Source organism: Rhododendron vialii, chromosome 3a, assembly GCF_030253575.1.
Source record: "Rhododendron vialii isolate Sample 1 chromosome 3a, ASM3025357v1".
In the NCBI taxonomy this organism is placed as follows: Eukaryota; Viridiplantae; Streptophyta; class Magnoliopsida; order Ericales; family Ericaceae; genus Rhododendron; species Rhododendron vialii.
The window spans coordinates 5,258,116-5,275,583 of record NC_080559.1 but is presented as its reverse complement, the minus strand read 5'-3'; the positions used below and the strand labels follow the sequence as shown (position 1 = coordinate 5,275,583).

Here is a 17,468-nt window from a genome sequence, read left to right as displayed (position 1 = left end):
AAATCCAGGTAAAATCCACACTTGAACATAAATCAAACCCTCTCCTTCTCCTCCTATCTGCTCGCCCTTCTCTCTCCATGTCGATCGCGACCTCTGAACCTGCGCGATCTCCTCCAGCCACGTTCCTCGTCTCCATCGTCCTGCTCTCCACCCTCCGTTTCACGCACAGTAAGTCTCTCCTTCTCCATCTTCCTTGTCTGTATATGTGTATGTATATATATTTATATATATGTATGTATGTGTGTATATATACTAGGATTTTGGCTCGAATATCGGCATTTAAGAAAAAAAAAATCATGGCTCGAAACACACTTTTTAAAGACATGATCGAATATATCAAGAGTATTGAGATGGTACATAACGCATTTTCGAGATTGTGTTATCAGGGTCAGAATTATAGCTCCTTTTCAAAAGGAGCTATTAGGGTTAAAATATAGCAGATTGTGTGATTAGGGTCAGAATTATAGCTCCTTTTCAAAAGGAGCTATTAGGGTTAAAATATGTAAAAGACGCTATTAGGGATTAGGGTTTAGAAATATGGTTCCTTTTGAAAAGGCGCTATTTGGGTTAGAACTATCACTCCTTTTCAAAAGGCGCTATTATGGCAAAAGACGTGATTCCTACGTGGCAACCAAACCATGGCCACATGGCACCTAACCGCTATAACGCGTTTTGAAAAGGCACGATAGCCTATTTTTACAAAACGTTTCAAAAGATGTATATTTCTCCAATTTGATTACAAATTATGACCATTTCAGCCAAAAACTCCCCTCTGGTGCTTTGGAATTGAAACTCAGGGAAGGCAACGACGGTTATATCACCGGCTTCTCTCTCTCTCTCTCTCTCTCTCCACATCTTTCTCGCTCTATAACCCACCTTCCTCTAGACGCCTCACACCATGAAAATCCTGCAAAAATTCACAAACACAATCCTCAAGCTCGAACCCTCTTCCACTGGGCTCCCATTCGGGCCCTTCAACTCCACAACCCAACGGAGGTGGAAGAAGAGACCAGTTTCCACGGCACAAACCCGCTTAGAATCCCAAAGAACCAGAGACTCAAAACTCGACAAACTCACGAGTCGACTCAACCAACTCGCCCGGTCCCTAACCTTCCACCGGCTCATCTCCGCCCGGAAGCGCAGCCCCTTCGTCTCCCTCCACCTCATTTCCCGCTGGAAAAACGTCGTCGGCCTCAACGTCTCCACCACCGTTTTCTTACGGAAATACCCCCACGTTTTCGAGGTATTTACTCACCCCCTCAGAAGAATTGCTTGTTGTAGAATCGGTAGGAAAATGAGGGATTTAATCCAAGAAGAAGAGGATAGTATTAGGGAATTGGAATTGGAAAATGTTCTTAGGATAAAGAAGCTTTTAATGATGTCTGTAAATGGGACAATTCATATACATGGGTTGAGACTTGCTAGGAGGGAATTGGGATTGCCTAAAGATTTTCGCGAATCGATTTTGCAAAAGTATAGTAACGAATTTAGGTTGGTTGATTTAGAGATTGTGGGTATGGTTGATAGAGGGGAGGTGGGTGTGGCTGAGGTGTGCGCAAGCTGCTGGCCCGGACAGCCTGAGTTATCAGAGATGGGTATGGGTGAGGTCCGCGTAAGCTGGCCCGGACAGCCTGGGTTATCAGAAATGGGTGTGGCAGAGGTTGAGAAGTGGAGGGAGAGAGAGTTTAGAGAGAAATGGTTGAGTGAGTTTGAGACTAAGTATGCGTTCCCAATTAGTCTCCCGACGGGGTTCAAGATTGAGGCGGGGTATAGGGAGAGGTTGAGGAATTGGCAAAGGCTTCCTTATGTGAAACCTTACGAGAGAAAAGAGGTGGTCAGGGTTCGCACTTGCGGAGGGGCTGAACGGTTTGAGAAGCGAGCTGTTGGGATTCTTCATGAGTTTTTGTGCTTGACGGTAGAGAAAATGGTTGGGGTTGAACGATTAGTCCACTTCCGGAAGGATTTGGGTATTGAAGTTAATTTGCGCGAGGCTATATTGAAGCACGCGGGGATTTTCTATCTGAGTACAAAAGGAAGTGCACAAACTGTTTTTCTTAGAGAAGCGTATAGTAAAGGGTGTTTGATTGTGCCGAACCAAATTTATGCTGTTCGGAGGAAAATGTTGGACCTTATTTTGACGGGTCGTCGAAATACTAGAGAACTGCGATTGCAAACAGAAGTCAACGATGAGAGTCGTAGTGTTGCGCACAATGTGAATGAAGGGGAGACGAGGGATGGTGACTGGGTTATTTCACTTCTGGACAATTTTAAGGATCAAAGTAACGCAGATAAGCTCAGTGAGATATAACCTTCAAGGAAATCTGCTTTTCAGAGAACAAAAGTAAGAACGCAACCTACATCTAGACGTCAACATTCTCAGTATTGGACTGAACACATGGTCCTTGCAAGAAGAGAAAATTAATGGTGGTTTCAAGGAACCGACTCTCGAATTTATCATGCAGTAGGATAAATTAACCAAATACGATCAAAAGATATTGATGCGCTTGTTTAACATTTCATGTAAACTATGAATCCTGCATTGATACTTTATAACATTAAACAACTACGGCCAACTTTCTTTTCCTGTGCCAAATGATGCATCATGGGTAGTAAGGAAACTTCTCAAGTTAAGGGATATTTGCCAAGGCTGGATCAGGTATTGCATTGGGGATGGAGAAGATACATTTTTTTGGACTGACAATTGGCACCCCCTTGGTGCATTGTACAAGCAGTTTGGTGATTCCATTGTTCCAAATAGGAGCAGGGCTTTGCGGGCTAAGGTATCTTCCATCATTGTACAGGGGAGTTGGCGTTGTCCAAGACAGAGGAGTCAAGTTATGATGGAGGTTATGGGTCAGACTCCTGCAAATTTTCTTCCAAATTCATTGACTAAGGATAAAGTAATATGGACTCTTTCTCTAGATCGTTGTTACTCTGTCAAAACAGCATGGGAGGCATGCAGGCATATGTATTCTTTTAAACACTGGCTTTCGTTTGTATGGTTTAGCCAAAATGTGCCACGGTAGAGCTTTATTCTTTGGCTTGCAATCTTGGAGCTGTCTTTCCACCAAGGATAGAATAGCCAACTGAGGGATACCCATTAATCCAGTTTGTGTCTTGTGTATAGTCTCATGCCCATTTGTTTTTTGATTGCCAATTTTCTGTGATGATCTGGAGCCGTGTTCTGCATAAAAATGACATATTCAGAGCGCCTCCTCCTTTGAATCAGGAGCTTGTGTGGGCTGGTGCTCAAAGGAAAGGTAAAAGTTTTTGAAGTACTATATACAAGTTATCTTTGGCAGCAACTACTTACTTCCTGTGCAGTGAGCGTAACATGAGGATATTTCAGAACAAGAGCAGGGATGTAGATGCCTAGCTGCTGCGATTTTTTATGCGATTAGAGCCAAGCTTTGTTCTTTTAATTCTGTAAAGTTTTCTAGCCTTAATAGGATAATATGTGATGCCTGGTTACTTGATACTAGAATTTTTAGGATCAATTATGGCTGAGAGGCTCCTGTATGGTCTTGTTGTTCCTTGTATTGTTGTTCAGGAGCCTCTTAGCATTAGTTCAGATTATTGTTCTTAATGATTTCAAGCTACATGGTCTGCTTTCATTGTATAATCTGAACTAATGCTGATTATGATCCCACTTAGAGAATAAAATGGGGGAAATAGGATTTGATGTCCTCGTTTTTGCATACGGAGTTATGTCATTTCATCATCCATCATAAAATATATGGGATTTATGGCGTTCCATACTTATTTGACGATTCCACATTTTTTTAAACCTGTGTGCCTAGTGTCGTTGACTCGGTAGTGAAGGGAACAAGTTCAACTGTTCAAGTATGATGTTTAGCATGCAAATCTTATTTGAGGGAGATTCATGATAAAATTGTGTTGCTCAAATGCTAGATATCGAGATGATGTGTTAATGCAGAAGAAATGAACAGTTGTACCTTCATTTGACTAAAGGTTGGCCAGGTGCTTAACTCGCTTATAGTGGAGATTGATTGCGGAGCTTCAGTTAGGGCCCACTCAGTTGATGGAAAAGGAATGGAAAGTGAGAAAATATCCAACTTTCTTGCATTTTTTATGTGTTCAATTTTCTTCCTTTTCCTTTTAGCCAGAGTATTCGCATGGATTTTTTGAAGTATTTTTTAATTCTTCCCCCCTAGAGCTTTACAACGCACTCTAATTTTTTGATACCATGGAGTTCCTGCAACCTCAAGGTCTCATTATACATGAAACCAAGTTAGCTTTCCAGGATTCGAGGAATATGGGAAGCCTGGGATCTTGGATCTTGGATGTCCGTGCTTGTATCCAACATTCATTCATTCCTTCGAAAATCATTTCCCAATGCATGCTTGTTCAACCTTTGAGGAGGACAACCAAAGTGTGCGAATCCATGAATGGTGGGCGTTCATGGCATTTCATTTTGCTAATGAAATTGACAAAATCAGGGAGGGAAGTCAATCTTAGCCTCAAATGGGAAGGTTTGCCTATGGGAGGACCAATCATATCTGAAAGCAGTATGACAAATGGGGCATGATCTGACAAGGTCCTAGGAAATTTAAAACAATCCTCGCAAAATCAGAGTATTTGTGAGATATGGGGCTTGCCTCATAGGATCATGCAATCTGTATAGTTTTTTTACAGTGTGTTCTTTGATTTTGTTTTCTTGTTTAGAGCTGTTAAGTATGGCTGCCTGTTTTGTTGTTTCTTGTAAGGGGATTCTATCCCTTATACTTTGTTTCTTGGTTTGAGCCTCATAAAATTTTGTGCACTTACCAAAAAAAAAAGGTCCTAGGAAATTTCTGAGCACAGCAGAAATTTGTGAGTGCACAGCAAATTTCTGAGCACAGCAAAAAAAAAAGGTCCTAGTTAGCCTCAACTCATAATTTGTGAGTGCACGCGTTCTTTGTATTAGCCATGCCCTTCTTCTCAGTATTCCTTGTCAAGTGGAGACCAACACATCCATGGCCCATCACGCTTCAGACATTAACATTTTATAAATCTGTTCTTCGATTATTTGAGGTTGGAGTAAAGTTCCTACGGTTGTCTTGACCCTCAAAGTCGATGAAAACAGTTGCGAACTTGCGGCCATCAATGAGCTGGTTGTTCTGAATCTTCTGATTTGATAACTCCTCAAAGATTATTCCACAAGTGCTCTTTGTTTCTTGGGTTTGCAATTTTTTGGTCTGCAAAAAAACATCCCACTTGCATAACTTATTCTGGTTATGATGCAATTAGGAGGAGGACAGGCCATTGCCGTTACTTTCTCAGGATCCCAAAGCATCCTAGGCACTGGAACAATGTGCTCGAGCGAGTGAAGCCTATAGTATAAAAAGGAAAGAAACCAAGCACCCCCAATTCCAGTTTCATAACCACGATAACCTGGGATCTATGTTCCACTTCCACCACAAGTCCTTCATAGTTCTTATAAAAACAGTTCTTTGACGCCCTGACGGATCCATACCAGTGTCTCTGTGAATGCAAAACTGGGAATTTAAGCATCAAGGTAGTCTGGATGCCAGTGGCTGGAGTACCATACGCAGATTTGGTTCCCTTAGGAATGCCTGTTGACACTCTTTGCACATTGTGAAATGGGACTCGTACTTCTCTCGGCTGGCACAAACCAACCGACCTGAGTCCACTTTATTGGCCTGCTGAACTTTGTCAAGTGCCATGTTTGGCTAATCAATTAAAATGGGAGAGTGCATGGGGCCAAGTTTCCAATAGTGATGGACACGGCAGCGTTGGAGGTTTGCTTCCATGACAAAGGTCACGACGTCACGTTTAGTTTAGCGGTTCACTTTTAGTTTGTGTATTCAAGGTGTTTTCCATTTGTCATACGCAATCTGCGTGTTTCCTTAATAATTGGCTTTGACATAGCATAGGACTAAACATTATAAGTAGGAGCTCCAAGTGTAATTGTTTTAAACACTCATCTCAGTTTGTTTAAATCCTGTCCTTTATCCTGCTCTTGCAACTTATTCCTCATAAATTTAAGAATTGCTAACTCATGGTTAACTTTGTCAATTTTTTTTCACGATCAGTTTTGTCTAGACCCTCATTTGGTTGTTGATAAAAGTGAGAAGAAAAGTAAAAAGGGAATAGAATTTTTTCTGCTGTCTATAAGGGGAGTGGAGTTTGGAACTGTAGTACAATGTTCTGTAGGCAGTTATGGATTCTCACGTCAATAGACCCATTAGTCATTGCCTTGTTTTGGCTGGATCCTTTAAATGGTAAATGTTTTAAATGTAAAATTTGTGTAGCTCATTTATTCTAAACTGGTTGAGAAAATGTGTATGAAATTAAGCATTTTTGTGTTTTTTTCAGGTGATGCTGACAGAACTCTTCTGAAGCCTTGCCTTTATAGACTGTCAAAGGCCACAAAACTTGCATGTCTCCACCATGATCCCTGCCTATATTGCCAGCCTTGATAAATTTACCAATATATGGAATGAATCTAGAAAACCATGTCCTATGGTTCAGGAAATAGATCAGTTCTCTGGAACAAGTGCAAGTATTAATCAAGTTAATTATGCACATACTGTTGTTTTGAGGAAACCATTGGAGGGTGAAACTCAATCCTGTGCATTCAGCTACTTTGTTCTTCAAGGTCAAGACTATTGTACATCATTCGTTGACAAAATAACAAAAGGTTTGAGTGCACTCGAGCATGAGAATGAGGTAATAAAGCAGACTGGGTGAAAATAGAGTTCCTGCCGGGATCCATTGGTCCCCTTAGTGAAATTTTGTACTGTAAAGCTATTTGCTTCTGTTCAATGAGTTACTCTTGACCGTCAAACTCTGTCTGACTCTAGCTCCTGATCCTCTGTTTCCATGCTCGGCATAGTAAACTGTGTACTTTACGATCTTCCCCTTCCGGCCAACCTTTGGGGTCAGTTATGGCATCCAGAAAGCTCCGCATTGATGACTATTGTTGAGAAATTCACCCATGGCCTGCCCAGAAATGTTCCAAGTTTTGGTAGGTGTAGTGCAACTGTGATATTCCAATTGTGAGTTATTGTGCTGGTTTTATCTGTTATGTATTCCTTTTGCTTGGATTGTGTGCATAAATCCTATTGTTTTGAAACACAAATGTGCATCTCCAATTCTAAGATGCCGGTGGATTGTGTGCTTAAATCCTATTGTTTCGAAACACTACAGTGCATCCCCAAATATAGAGTCTACAAGAAAGTCGCGCACAACAATATGCACAACATGCTTACGTGGTAGAGTCTCATTGGTAATTGAAAACTAGCAATCTATTCATTTGTCAATGAAACACTGTCACAGAGACATGTTGTGTATATTGTTATGTTCCTAGACCACTGCTACAGTACGCAGAATACAGCACCCTACGGAGTTGCCAATGAAACGCTATCCCACAGGCATGTCATGCAAAATTTCTGTAGGTGGTTGTGTTCGTAGACCACCTCTACGGTCTGTTAAATACAACACCCCTGCAAGCTTGTTTCGAGATGATCCGTCTGTTTCTCGGAAGGTGATTCAACGAAAACAACAGTGTCTTTTGTATCTTGCTTGGAGAGATTTAACGATGCTTAGCTTGCATCTGGAGATACTAACTAGTTTATGCATCATAGTGATGGGAAACGTTTATGGAACCTGTTCATGTTATATAGCATACTATTGTATTGTCTAAATATTTGATTCACTCACAAAACATCAAATCTCCAAATACTTGATTCACTCACAAGACATCAAATTGTCGTTTCGTTGGTAGATCTAACATTCCGAGTCCAAGACATTGGCTTTTTTTCACATTGTCAGCGGACATGAGTATTTCCAATCTACAAACATGTGTTTTGGCCAGCTGTCTTTTCCAAGAGGTAGTGAAATAATTGGTGTGTACTATTTGTACTGTTTAAAGATGTAAGAAATATTGGTGTGTTCTGTTATTAGGTGATGTGTAAAGTAGTAGTAGGAAAGTCTACATAGTAATGGTTATGGCAGGTATGATGTATAATTGGTTTGTACTATTCAAGTGTCCTTTATGGGTGAACCAATTATATGTGGATAACTAGTAAATGTGTCAGTAGTCAAGTCTTTTAATAGTAAAGTCCCAATTATATGTGGTATTGTTGCTCTGATGTAATTAGTGATGCAAGCAGTTGTATTTGTACCTCTTTCTTACGAAGTCATCTGCAGATGTGCAGAATTTATTGGTCTAGATGTGCAGAATTTATTGGTCTGGATCATAGCAAAGGCTGTAGACATTTGTAAGCTTAAAAATTCAGTGGAGAGTGGATTTTTTGTATTGCGATTAACGGTTGGAAAATATACCCACAAGAAATTTGGGCATCAATTTGAGACATGGGGATGTATTAACAAGGTCAGGAAGAAAATTAACAAGGTCAGGAAGAAAAATGAGTTTGCATGAAATTGTAATGAACTTTTCTTCCCATTTACGATACTTACAATCCACTTTCACTAAGAGCTTTGAGAGAGCTAGCGGTGGCGTGAATCGAGAGAAATACGAGCGTGGAAGTAGAAGTGAAAGAAAATACCCTACAAGTGAGCGGGAGCTTCAAGTTGGGTACTATTTCTCTCTCATTGTAATCCATTAACATATAGGAACTCTCATTTGCCCGTGTACGTAGACATTCCGTACAATCTTTTCGTTTGGCATTTGGCTTCTGGCGTCCGTCCTTGGTTGTGTCCGCCCACGTGTTGGGTGTACCAGTCTTTCCCCCTGGGTTAACCGGTTTTTGGCCTAACAGCTAGGGGATCGGGCGGCTCTGGATGGCATGGTCGACATGGCCTCCCGCCATGTACATTGTTGGGTGTACCGGGCCTTGCCTAATGGTACGGGATACGGTGAACGGTGAGCATCCACGGCAGTTGGGTTGTCGATGAACCGGTTCATCTTTCCGTTGGGAGGCTAGTGGCAGCACAGTGGTTTTCAGGAGATGATTGGTTCACTGGCTGTGGTGGTCGCTGTCAAGTGCTGATCGTCAGCGGTTAGGCAGCGAGGGTAAGATTTGTCCTCTCCCTTATCCTTAATAGTAAAATGTTACTTTTGCTGGTTAAAAAAAAAAACACAGAAAAAACCATTCCAACAGTATCAATGGATAAAATCTCAGACCATTTGGTAGAGCAAATACCCAGGCAAATAATGGGGTGCTGAACATGCACAATCACCTGAGAAGGCGAAGACGAAACTGTTACAGAACTAAACGGAAAATCATGTTGTACCAGCTTGAACACTTGTTATAGGGCAAAGTTGCTTTTGAATAATTGAGTATCCTGTGTGACAAACTCAACGAACTTTGAGCTTTCGAAAATAACTGACAAAACAAAGAACAAATCTATGTTTTGATATCTCAGTATCTAGCCCACTGAACTGACTAATTTGGCCCAGCGTGACAAATGATGAAACTAAGTAAATAATCATGAAGTACAGCCCAGCTTTCAAATAACGCTGAGAATCATAAAACATAAACCGCTGTCTACTTAAAGAAGGCAACTGGATGGATTATACTGAAGGGCCGCCTAAGTCGTTCATAAGAGTATTAAAGGTCCAATAAAATCAGTTAAACCTGCAATCGTCCAAGCAGTTGGGTTAATATCTTTCATCATTCATTGCAAATCATTCAAGCAATTGGATCATCGAGTACCATCTCGTACAGGGGACAATTTGAACAAGAAGAAATCATCCTCCATGGCACTGAATAGTGCGGGAAAATTCCGTATAAGCAAGGGATCAATGTGCTAGAACCGGGTCTCATTTCAGCGTCACAGTAATTTTTCTTTTCCCATTCTCCAGAAGCATCGTCTTGAAACCATTCCCTCTTGGTGGTGAACCATTCTTTAAGCTGCCAAAACAGAGAAATGGTAACATCCAAATGGTGGGTTCGGTACAGTAGATTGAAATCGTCATTTACCCAGCTCTCAAGCAAAAGATTCGTATATTGTCAAGAACAAAATTGGAGTTGGAACTACAAGTCTCAAAATGGACTATTATTTTGAGCAAGAATACATTTTTAGGACGAAAACAATAGTTAACTTACACATGTAACCACTTGTGGGAGGTATGAGTGGGAAGAGTACCTGAGGTCGCCTCCGGGTATATGGTGGTCGCTACAATGGTGCTCGGGACCACCGGAGGTGGAGGAGAGAGCTCGGGATGGACTTAGAGAGAGAGGGGGATGGCAGTGGAGAGTAGGTGTGTGTTAGGTCTGTCTTGAATGCTTGTTGAATGCTCGTCTCTTATATGAGCCTTGGAGATGAAGGAGAGCCAGGTGTAAGGCTCCTCCCCATTGGTGGACAGAGTGGAGGTTGACCTCCTTTCCTCTTTTAGTTCCCAGTCAGGCATCGGAGCCCGTAACCGAGGAATCGGTAGAGGTTATTTTGGTGATACATGGAGACCCGTATCATCTACCGAGTCAGGCGGGGTATGATACGGGCTCGGAGGCGCCAGGCGGTAGGTATGATACTTCTTTCGAGATGTCAGATGGCGGTCAATGCCCCCTCTCTCTCTAGGACCAGTCAAGTTAGAGCTCGCCGGAGGCAAGCTCGTCCTCCTTGACAAACCCCTTGCTCTAACCTCCAAACCACATTCCTCCTTAGGTCCCGAGCGAGGTACCTAGGACCTACTCCCGGCCTAGGATGGTGTATAGTGTCGCCTTTAAGTATTTGTGGAGTCTTCAAAATGTTAAGTAGGAGGTGAGGTGCCCGGAGGTGACCTCACTCCTCCGCGGGTGGAGAGTTCTTGGAGGAGGCCTTGCTCCTCCAGGGGCGAAGATCGTGGAGGAAGCTTGCTTTGGTGGAGGCAAGGTTCGTGGAGGAGGCCTTGCTCCTCCCGGAGGTGAACATTGTGGAGGAGGCCCGTTCCTCCTAATGGTGGATATTGTGGAGGAGGCATGCTCCTCCTGGGGATGAACTTTGTGGAGGAAGCATGCTCCTCCTGAAGGTGAATCTTGTGGAGAAGGCATGCTCCTCCTGGGGATGAACTTTGTGGAGGAAGCGTGCTCTTCCTGGGGATGAACCTTGTGGAGGAGGCATGCTCTTCCTGGAGGAGGCCTTGCTCCTCCAAGAGATGGTCACCGGCGGGGTTCTTGGAGAAGGTGCATTCGGTTGCAAGATATATCATATACCCACACCATTATTCTTTCATCCTATGCTTACTAACCGTCAAATTGTGTTCGTTTTGGGTCTTAAAACCCAACTCATCTCTCTGCGCACAGTCCCCAATAAATATTCTCTCTCTCTCTCTCTCTCTCTCTCTCTCTCTCTCTCTCTCTCTCTCTCTCTCTCCCCTTCAAATTGTGTTCGTTTTGGGTCTTAAAACCCAACTCATCTCTCTGCGCACAGTCCCCAATAAATTCTCTCTCTCTCTCTCTGTCTCTCTCTCTCTCTCTCCACTCATTACCCCCAGAACCTCCCTCAAAACACAAACTGAACAAACTTAATGCCTCGAAGCGCTATGCAAATAAAGTCGAGAGACAAGGGCAAACATTCAACATTGTTGATATGGAACTATTTGTCTACAATGTAACGAAACTTAGCAAGAAGACAACCATTTTAATTCTTTCCGAGATATCTTTCTAAATCACTCTCAAAGAATAAAAGGCATGAGTTTCTGCCTAGGATAATAGAAAGAGAAACAGACTTAACTAAACAAAGGAAAAAAAAGGGTACAATAACAAGACTAGCAACAATTACAAATTTAGGATCATCACTTCCACCCGTACAGAATTCCTTGCAGCCTGTATGCCCCAAGTGGGAGAGATAGGGAACGGAGGTAACAAAATGAAAAAATAAAATACCAAAATAAAAACTTTTGCAAGATCTAACCAACATTTTCTTTTTGCTCGACGAAAGTCAGCATCGGTAGTTATAAGTTAGTAAGGTTTGAATCCCAGTCAAATGCATGGAAGTATGTGATGCCTACCACTTGGCTACCACTCCACTTGGAAGATCTAACCAACATTTCTGCCAACATAACACGGAAGGTAGGTAATGAGACAAAAGATAGCTTCTTAAAACTGATAAATTCAAAAGAAGAAAAGAACCCAGTGATCATACTTCAATCTGACGTATATCTTCGATAATGCTGAGTAACTGTAACTCAACATTGATACACCTCCTTTTCTCTCATTTTTGGCAGGATGGAAAGTTCGTACTCTCTACATGACAAATTTAAGCATTTATGTAGGAAAGAGTACACGTAAAGAAATACAAGGAAATCCAACCCTAGCATACAATAAAAGGAAAGTTATCTCCTAACAAAAGAAGAATCAGATGTATGATTTACCAAATGCTATACGCAGAGGAATCATATTAAAGATACTAGAAGTTAGCTGGCCTGTATCAAAAAAGTGAATGCAAGCCTGAACTTTTATTTGATCATTGAAAAATCATCTCTTTTTTTTCACAAGAGGAATTTTCCATACCACAGAAGTTCTTCAGAAGGACTGGGAAGGAGAAACGCAAGAAAACGCAAAGACCTGCCTACAAGCAACCCAAAGTTCAAATAGAGAACCCCAACTAGGAGGTGTTTTAAGTAAATAACCAACAAAGTTAATGATATCGCTTTCAGGCCGCACAGGCAAGTTTATAAAAACGTTAAGCATAACAAGAAAGTTAATGTCCTCACTTTCAAGCCACCCGGGCAAGTTCATAAAAACATTAAGCATAACAAAAGATTGCATGTATCCTTCGACACCGGCCACCTATCCAAGCCTATGCTGAAACAACGCAAATAATTTCTGGCGTGTTAGCTTATCTACTGTAGAAAGGGCAAGTACCCAAAAAAGAAACAGCACAAAATAAGAACCAAAAAATTGTGCCAAGAGTTGAGAAATAAATGGCAGGAAGACTATTGAGAAATTACTAATGCACGATAAGGGCACCAGAGTTACACACCTACATTTAGGAGATCATACTTTTTAAGGCTGACTGAAATGGTACTTTAATGGAGAATAGATTCTAGGAAAGGAGCGCATGCTAGAACAATTTATTACCTGTGCATGACGACTTTTGAACTGTGTCTATGATTTTCTGCTCATGTCCCCATCCTGGACGGCACCTCGCACATGTTACTAAAGATATTTTCTCCAAAACATTCTGCTGTCCATTTGAGTCCTCAACCAGCAAGCATCTTTTGAACAATCCACTTTGTCCCCAAATATAAGAGCAGACCATGAAATATGCGACCACAAATTTTGGACAAACAATTAGCGCAGTATAAGGAGAAGAAGGTAAGCACATAAACTGGTATCAGAATTAGGATCCGTAAGTTCTGCATGCTAACTGAATGCCACCAGATGCAGAAAGGTCCAAACTCTCATCAGCAGTTAAGCACCACCAACAGCTAAAGGATGCTTATGCAGAAAACGAAATAGTAAATTGCTCATAACTCTTGGTGGGAACTCAGAAACTTAACATAATTGGTACAAGGAGTCATGAATGATGCACAAAAAATGATGGAGCAACTGCTGCAACAACACGTAAAGAGGACCCGATAAATTGACCCTTTTTTGATTGAAAGTCTTGGCACCCATGTTTCAATACCATTCATGACCAAGGTGTTCATAACAAGTGACATAACCAAGATACATTGCGATGAAAAGTTAAGCAGTAACTCTGGTATGTTTTTCGGTGCTCCTCCTACCACAATATTGTGCCCTAGACTATCGAATCTGTGTCTGACAACCAAAGTCAATCCACACGCACAAACAAAACTTTTCCTTTGTATTAGTCTTCTTGAGAGAGAGAGAGAGAGAGAGTAGTAGCAGTCAAGAACCAGGCTTGGCAATGGAGGGTGGGGTGTCATGCATCGCAGAGAAGGAAGAGCCGAAGAGGTTTCATTAGGTTTAGCTCAAAGGACAAACCCAATAGCAGAGCCGATGGCAATGAAAATGAGACATTTGACGACAAAAAGTCACTGTTCTATGCATCCACGGATTCCACGCTTTATTTATGCTGTACTGGCAAAATTGTTGTGCAGAAGGCACGCAACAAAGGGCACATGGTAAGAATTGGTGTTGGAGTTCAGTTTGTAAAACGCCTAGCAGAGCAAGGTTGTATGAAACGCATACTGAGATTAATTAGGAGATAAACAGTTGGTGAAATAAACATAGCAGCAAAGCTATGAAACAGAGCATCCCATAGGATAAGAAATAATTTGATAAAGATACAGTTTTGGAAACATTTGTAAGTGAAGCAACCATCGTTGCAGCACATGTTCTTCCTGTAACCTTCACTTGAGGGAGCAACTGTTTGTGCACATCAGTATAGAAGGCAACTATATAACGGAAGGCCTGTAAACATTTCTCTGCCACATGCATTTATCATGTATGTCAAAATGAAATAGTGACATTATGAAATTTCAAGTGAAGTTCAACATAAAAACCAACAGTCGTAACTCCTAATCAATTTCACCATACCTTCCCGTTTATTTAACACAAAGGGAAGAATCAATAATCAAAAAGGAAGAAAAGAGAACAGAAGAAAAATATTCATCTTCCCCAGCAAACCAAATTATTTGACTTTCACGAGCTACAGTTCCTAGGTAAAGCAGGTGACCACTGATTCTCCCATCTCCTGTTGATACAACGGATGATTGGATTGAGAGGGTGTGCAAATGTACAAAACTAAAAATGTACAAAAGTGGCTTGGGATGTTTAGACATGTTTTCATGGACATTTACTGTTGCACAAAAAATTACCCTTGTGCATTAGCAAATGTGCAAGTTGCAGAACTATCGAAACACAAATACAAAGCACAACATAAATAGTGGTTAACGAAGGAGCAAAGAACCCTAGAAATGCAACTCAACAAGTGATCATGGATAAATGCTAGCAGCTGTGAAGCTGTTGGAACTGCTAAACAAGGCATTCCTTTGTCATATTTAGAGAGGTGGATAAATTGCAATTTAAGGACATTTAAGGACACTGGATGAATTGTGGCATTTTTGTGAGAGATGTGGTTCTACACCTGTAAATCGCATGCTAACTACAGGCATCACCTCACATTTCTGAACCAGAAATTAAGCTGAATTGTACAGGACGATCAAAACACAAAAAATGGACACTAACCTCTGCAATGGGTCATTCTCAACAGCATGGCCCATGAATCCCATATGAAGGCCGATGAAGTGACAGTGTGACACCATTGGCAAACAGAGTACCAATATCAGATAGCTCATAGTCCTTCCTGAAATCTCAACGGCATTCATATGACAGATAAGTTATAAATTTAAATGCTAATCAATATCACTTCAAATCACATTTAATTATTAAGCACTAAAACTTTTAAAGAGCCATAAATTCTAACTTCCATAACCCTAGTTTAACTCGCAAGTACCATAAAACCGCCTGATAACAAAGATGCGAAACTATGCTGTCCAATGCATCAGCACGATCTCCGGTTCAAAAGTTAATTACGATTTAAATACTAATTACTACCGGGGAGAAAGAAAAGAATGTAAACTTGCACTATCCACTTTTCTTCAATCTAAGCTCCGAAGAATGAATTGGAAAGCACCTCCCTAAGCAAGAATGCATGGGGATACACATGAGAACCCAGGCAAAGTTAAAAGCTTTTACCTCCCTAACTAACCCCACCCCGAAAATGTACATCCCAAGCTTTATTTCCCTAGCCTGGTTTGGAAATGTACAAAATTGATTAAAATTAGTCGGTGGTGATCCTACTCTCTGGAGGCTATCATGCTACCGAGGTCCATACTTATGAGGATCTATCTCTAAAAGAGTTGCTGCCCTAGGACTTGCAGGCTGCAGCCAGTGATTCACAACTTCAAAAAGAAAAAACAGAAGCTTCAATTAAAATTCAAAGAGAATAAGAAACAAAACCTGTCCACTTAATTAAGCCGCCAAAACTAGTCGGAAAACTCAATCCTTTGAAAGTGGCCATCAAACGCATCGACGAGAAGGAGCTGGAAAAAGAACTCTGAATTGCCTGATATCATTACTTGCAGAGGCCAATCAGAAATTGCTTTCACTCTTGGAGTGATGGAATGGATAATGTTTTCATCAATCTTCCACAGACTTCATGTCGATAATTTCAACATTTCCGAAGCCCTCAAGGATTAAGAAAATAACTCATTTCAAGGAATTCCCTCTGGATGGAAGATTATGTTCTGATGATATGCAATTCGTGAATGACCATAATTTCCAAGCACATGCTTCAAACTCAAGAAACCAGTATCAAAAGATCAGAATATGTCCTATTATAGACGACACCAATGCTACTTATGTAATGTAATGAATTGTACATTACATTTTCCCCACATTTGTTCAACCGAATCAGACTATGCACTAATAACTACAAACAGAAAAAGAAAAGCCAATCGTCAACAACAGGGAACTAATTGACTCTATAGCAGCCTTACAATTAGTAAAACTAGTACATAAAATCTTTCGCCGCTGGGAATCTCTGGCAGAGTAAAAAATTCAGCTGCCAGTCATCTGCAAGCAATGGATAACAAGAACCTTAATACAATCCACTTAAAACCTTCAGAACAAGGATACAAAGAATATGACTCTGCCCATTAATGAACTGCTTTACCATATTTGGTTTTTGAATGATCATCAAAAGTACTCATGCAATAAACTATCTAGGTCGGGATACCTTCTCCAAAAGATACAGATTAAACTGAGAGATGTGTATTGAAATTATTGACCAAATCTATCGAGGGAGGTAAATATGGACCTGCAAAATGAAGGGAAAAACTCGTCATAACTCGACTGAGCTCTGTGAGTTAAGTCACCAGCTTGGAAGCCAGAAACCACTTCGAGAGTCCAATGTTCAGAGGTCAACCCTCGAGGTTCAGAATAAATAATGGCTTTAGTTCATGGTTCACTTGAGAGGTGGATCCAAGGTCGAGCCATCAGGCCGGCCTCTGGTTCAAACCCGGTGACATGGAGGCACCTGCTCTCAGAATGTTGCCAGGAATAAAGGGACAATCATACAGAAGTGCGAAGAACTGGTGAGGGACAAGATCCTATCCTAAACACCTCATGTGCTTGGATCTTCTACAAGAATGGGAACTCGGGTGAAGCCAATTAACCACTTGGTTCATCTTGCATCACCCTTTTTAGTTACCAATTTCAGATCAGAATTTCTTTTGGAGACCAAAGGCAGAACTCTTGTCGTGCCCATCTTTGGGAGTGCAGGTGAGCTTTGCTAGCCACCAGCTTGAATTTATCTGCAGACTCGGTTCTGATTCACACCAACTCAACCTGCGTGGGTTTACAAGTTCCACATTATTCAACACATCTATTAGACCTCAACCAATGCCCAAGGAGTGGTGTTTAGCAGTTTCAATTGTGGAATTTTGCAGGCTTATATTTTGGAACTCAGGTATTACACAGTTTACGTGGATGAATCCATCCCATACAAGTGATGGTGTTTTGTTTGAGTCTCCCAGAAGCAAGCTATAGTCTCGGAATTTCCCTTCAACTTTTCATGTCCTATCC

General features: G+C 41.3%; 2 protein-coding genes across 4 annotated transcripts in view; one reads left to right on the top strand and one right to left on the bottom strand.

Moving 5' to 3' along the window:
* The window catches only part of LOC131319163 (protein ROOT PRIMORDIUM DEFECTIVE 1), a 91,214-nt gene extending 87,595 nt beyond the window's left edge, over positions 1–3,619 (top strand). The window contains exon 2 of the mRNA XM_058349311.1: positions 803–3,619. Coding sequence (XP_058205294.1) covers positions 899–2,308 — 1,410 coding nt within the window. The 5' untranslated portion in view covers positions 803–898 and the 3' untranslated portion in view covers positions 2,309–3,619. The remainder of the gene's footprint in view (positions 1–802) is intronic.
* A 5,563-nt stretch (positions 3,620–9,182) lies between these two features.
* On the bottom strand, positions 9,183–17,354 carry LOC131318455 (uncharacterized). Of its 3 annotated transcripts, XM_058348248.1 has the most exons (5): positions 15,843–17,354; positions 15,069–15,186; positions 12,993–13,144; positions 12,423–12,476; positions 9,183–9,842 (listed from the first exon to the last, which is right to left on the bottom strand). In XM_058348248.1, exons 1-5 carry the CDS (start codon positions 15,910–15,912, stop codon positions 9,838–9,840), a joined length of 399 nt encoding a protein of 132 aa, XP_058204231.1. In that variant the 5' UTR covers positions 15,913–17,354; the 3' UTR covers positions 9,183–9,837. The 3 variants fall into 3 exon arrangements, with proteins under 3 accessions (XP_058204231.1, XP_058204232.1, XP_058204233.1); XM_058348249.1 differs by lacking the exon at positions 12,423–12,476 and having other exon boundaries at positions 9,186–9,842; XM_058348250.1 differs by lacking the exons at positions 9,183–9,842; positions 12,423–12,476 and adding an exon at positions 12,483–12,716.
* Positions 17,355–17,468: the final 114 nt, after the last annotated feature.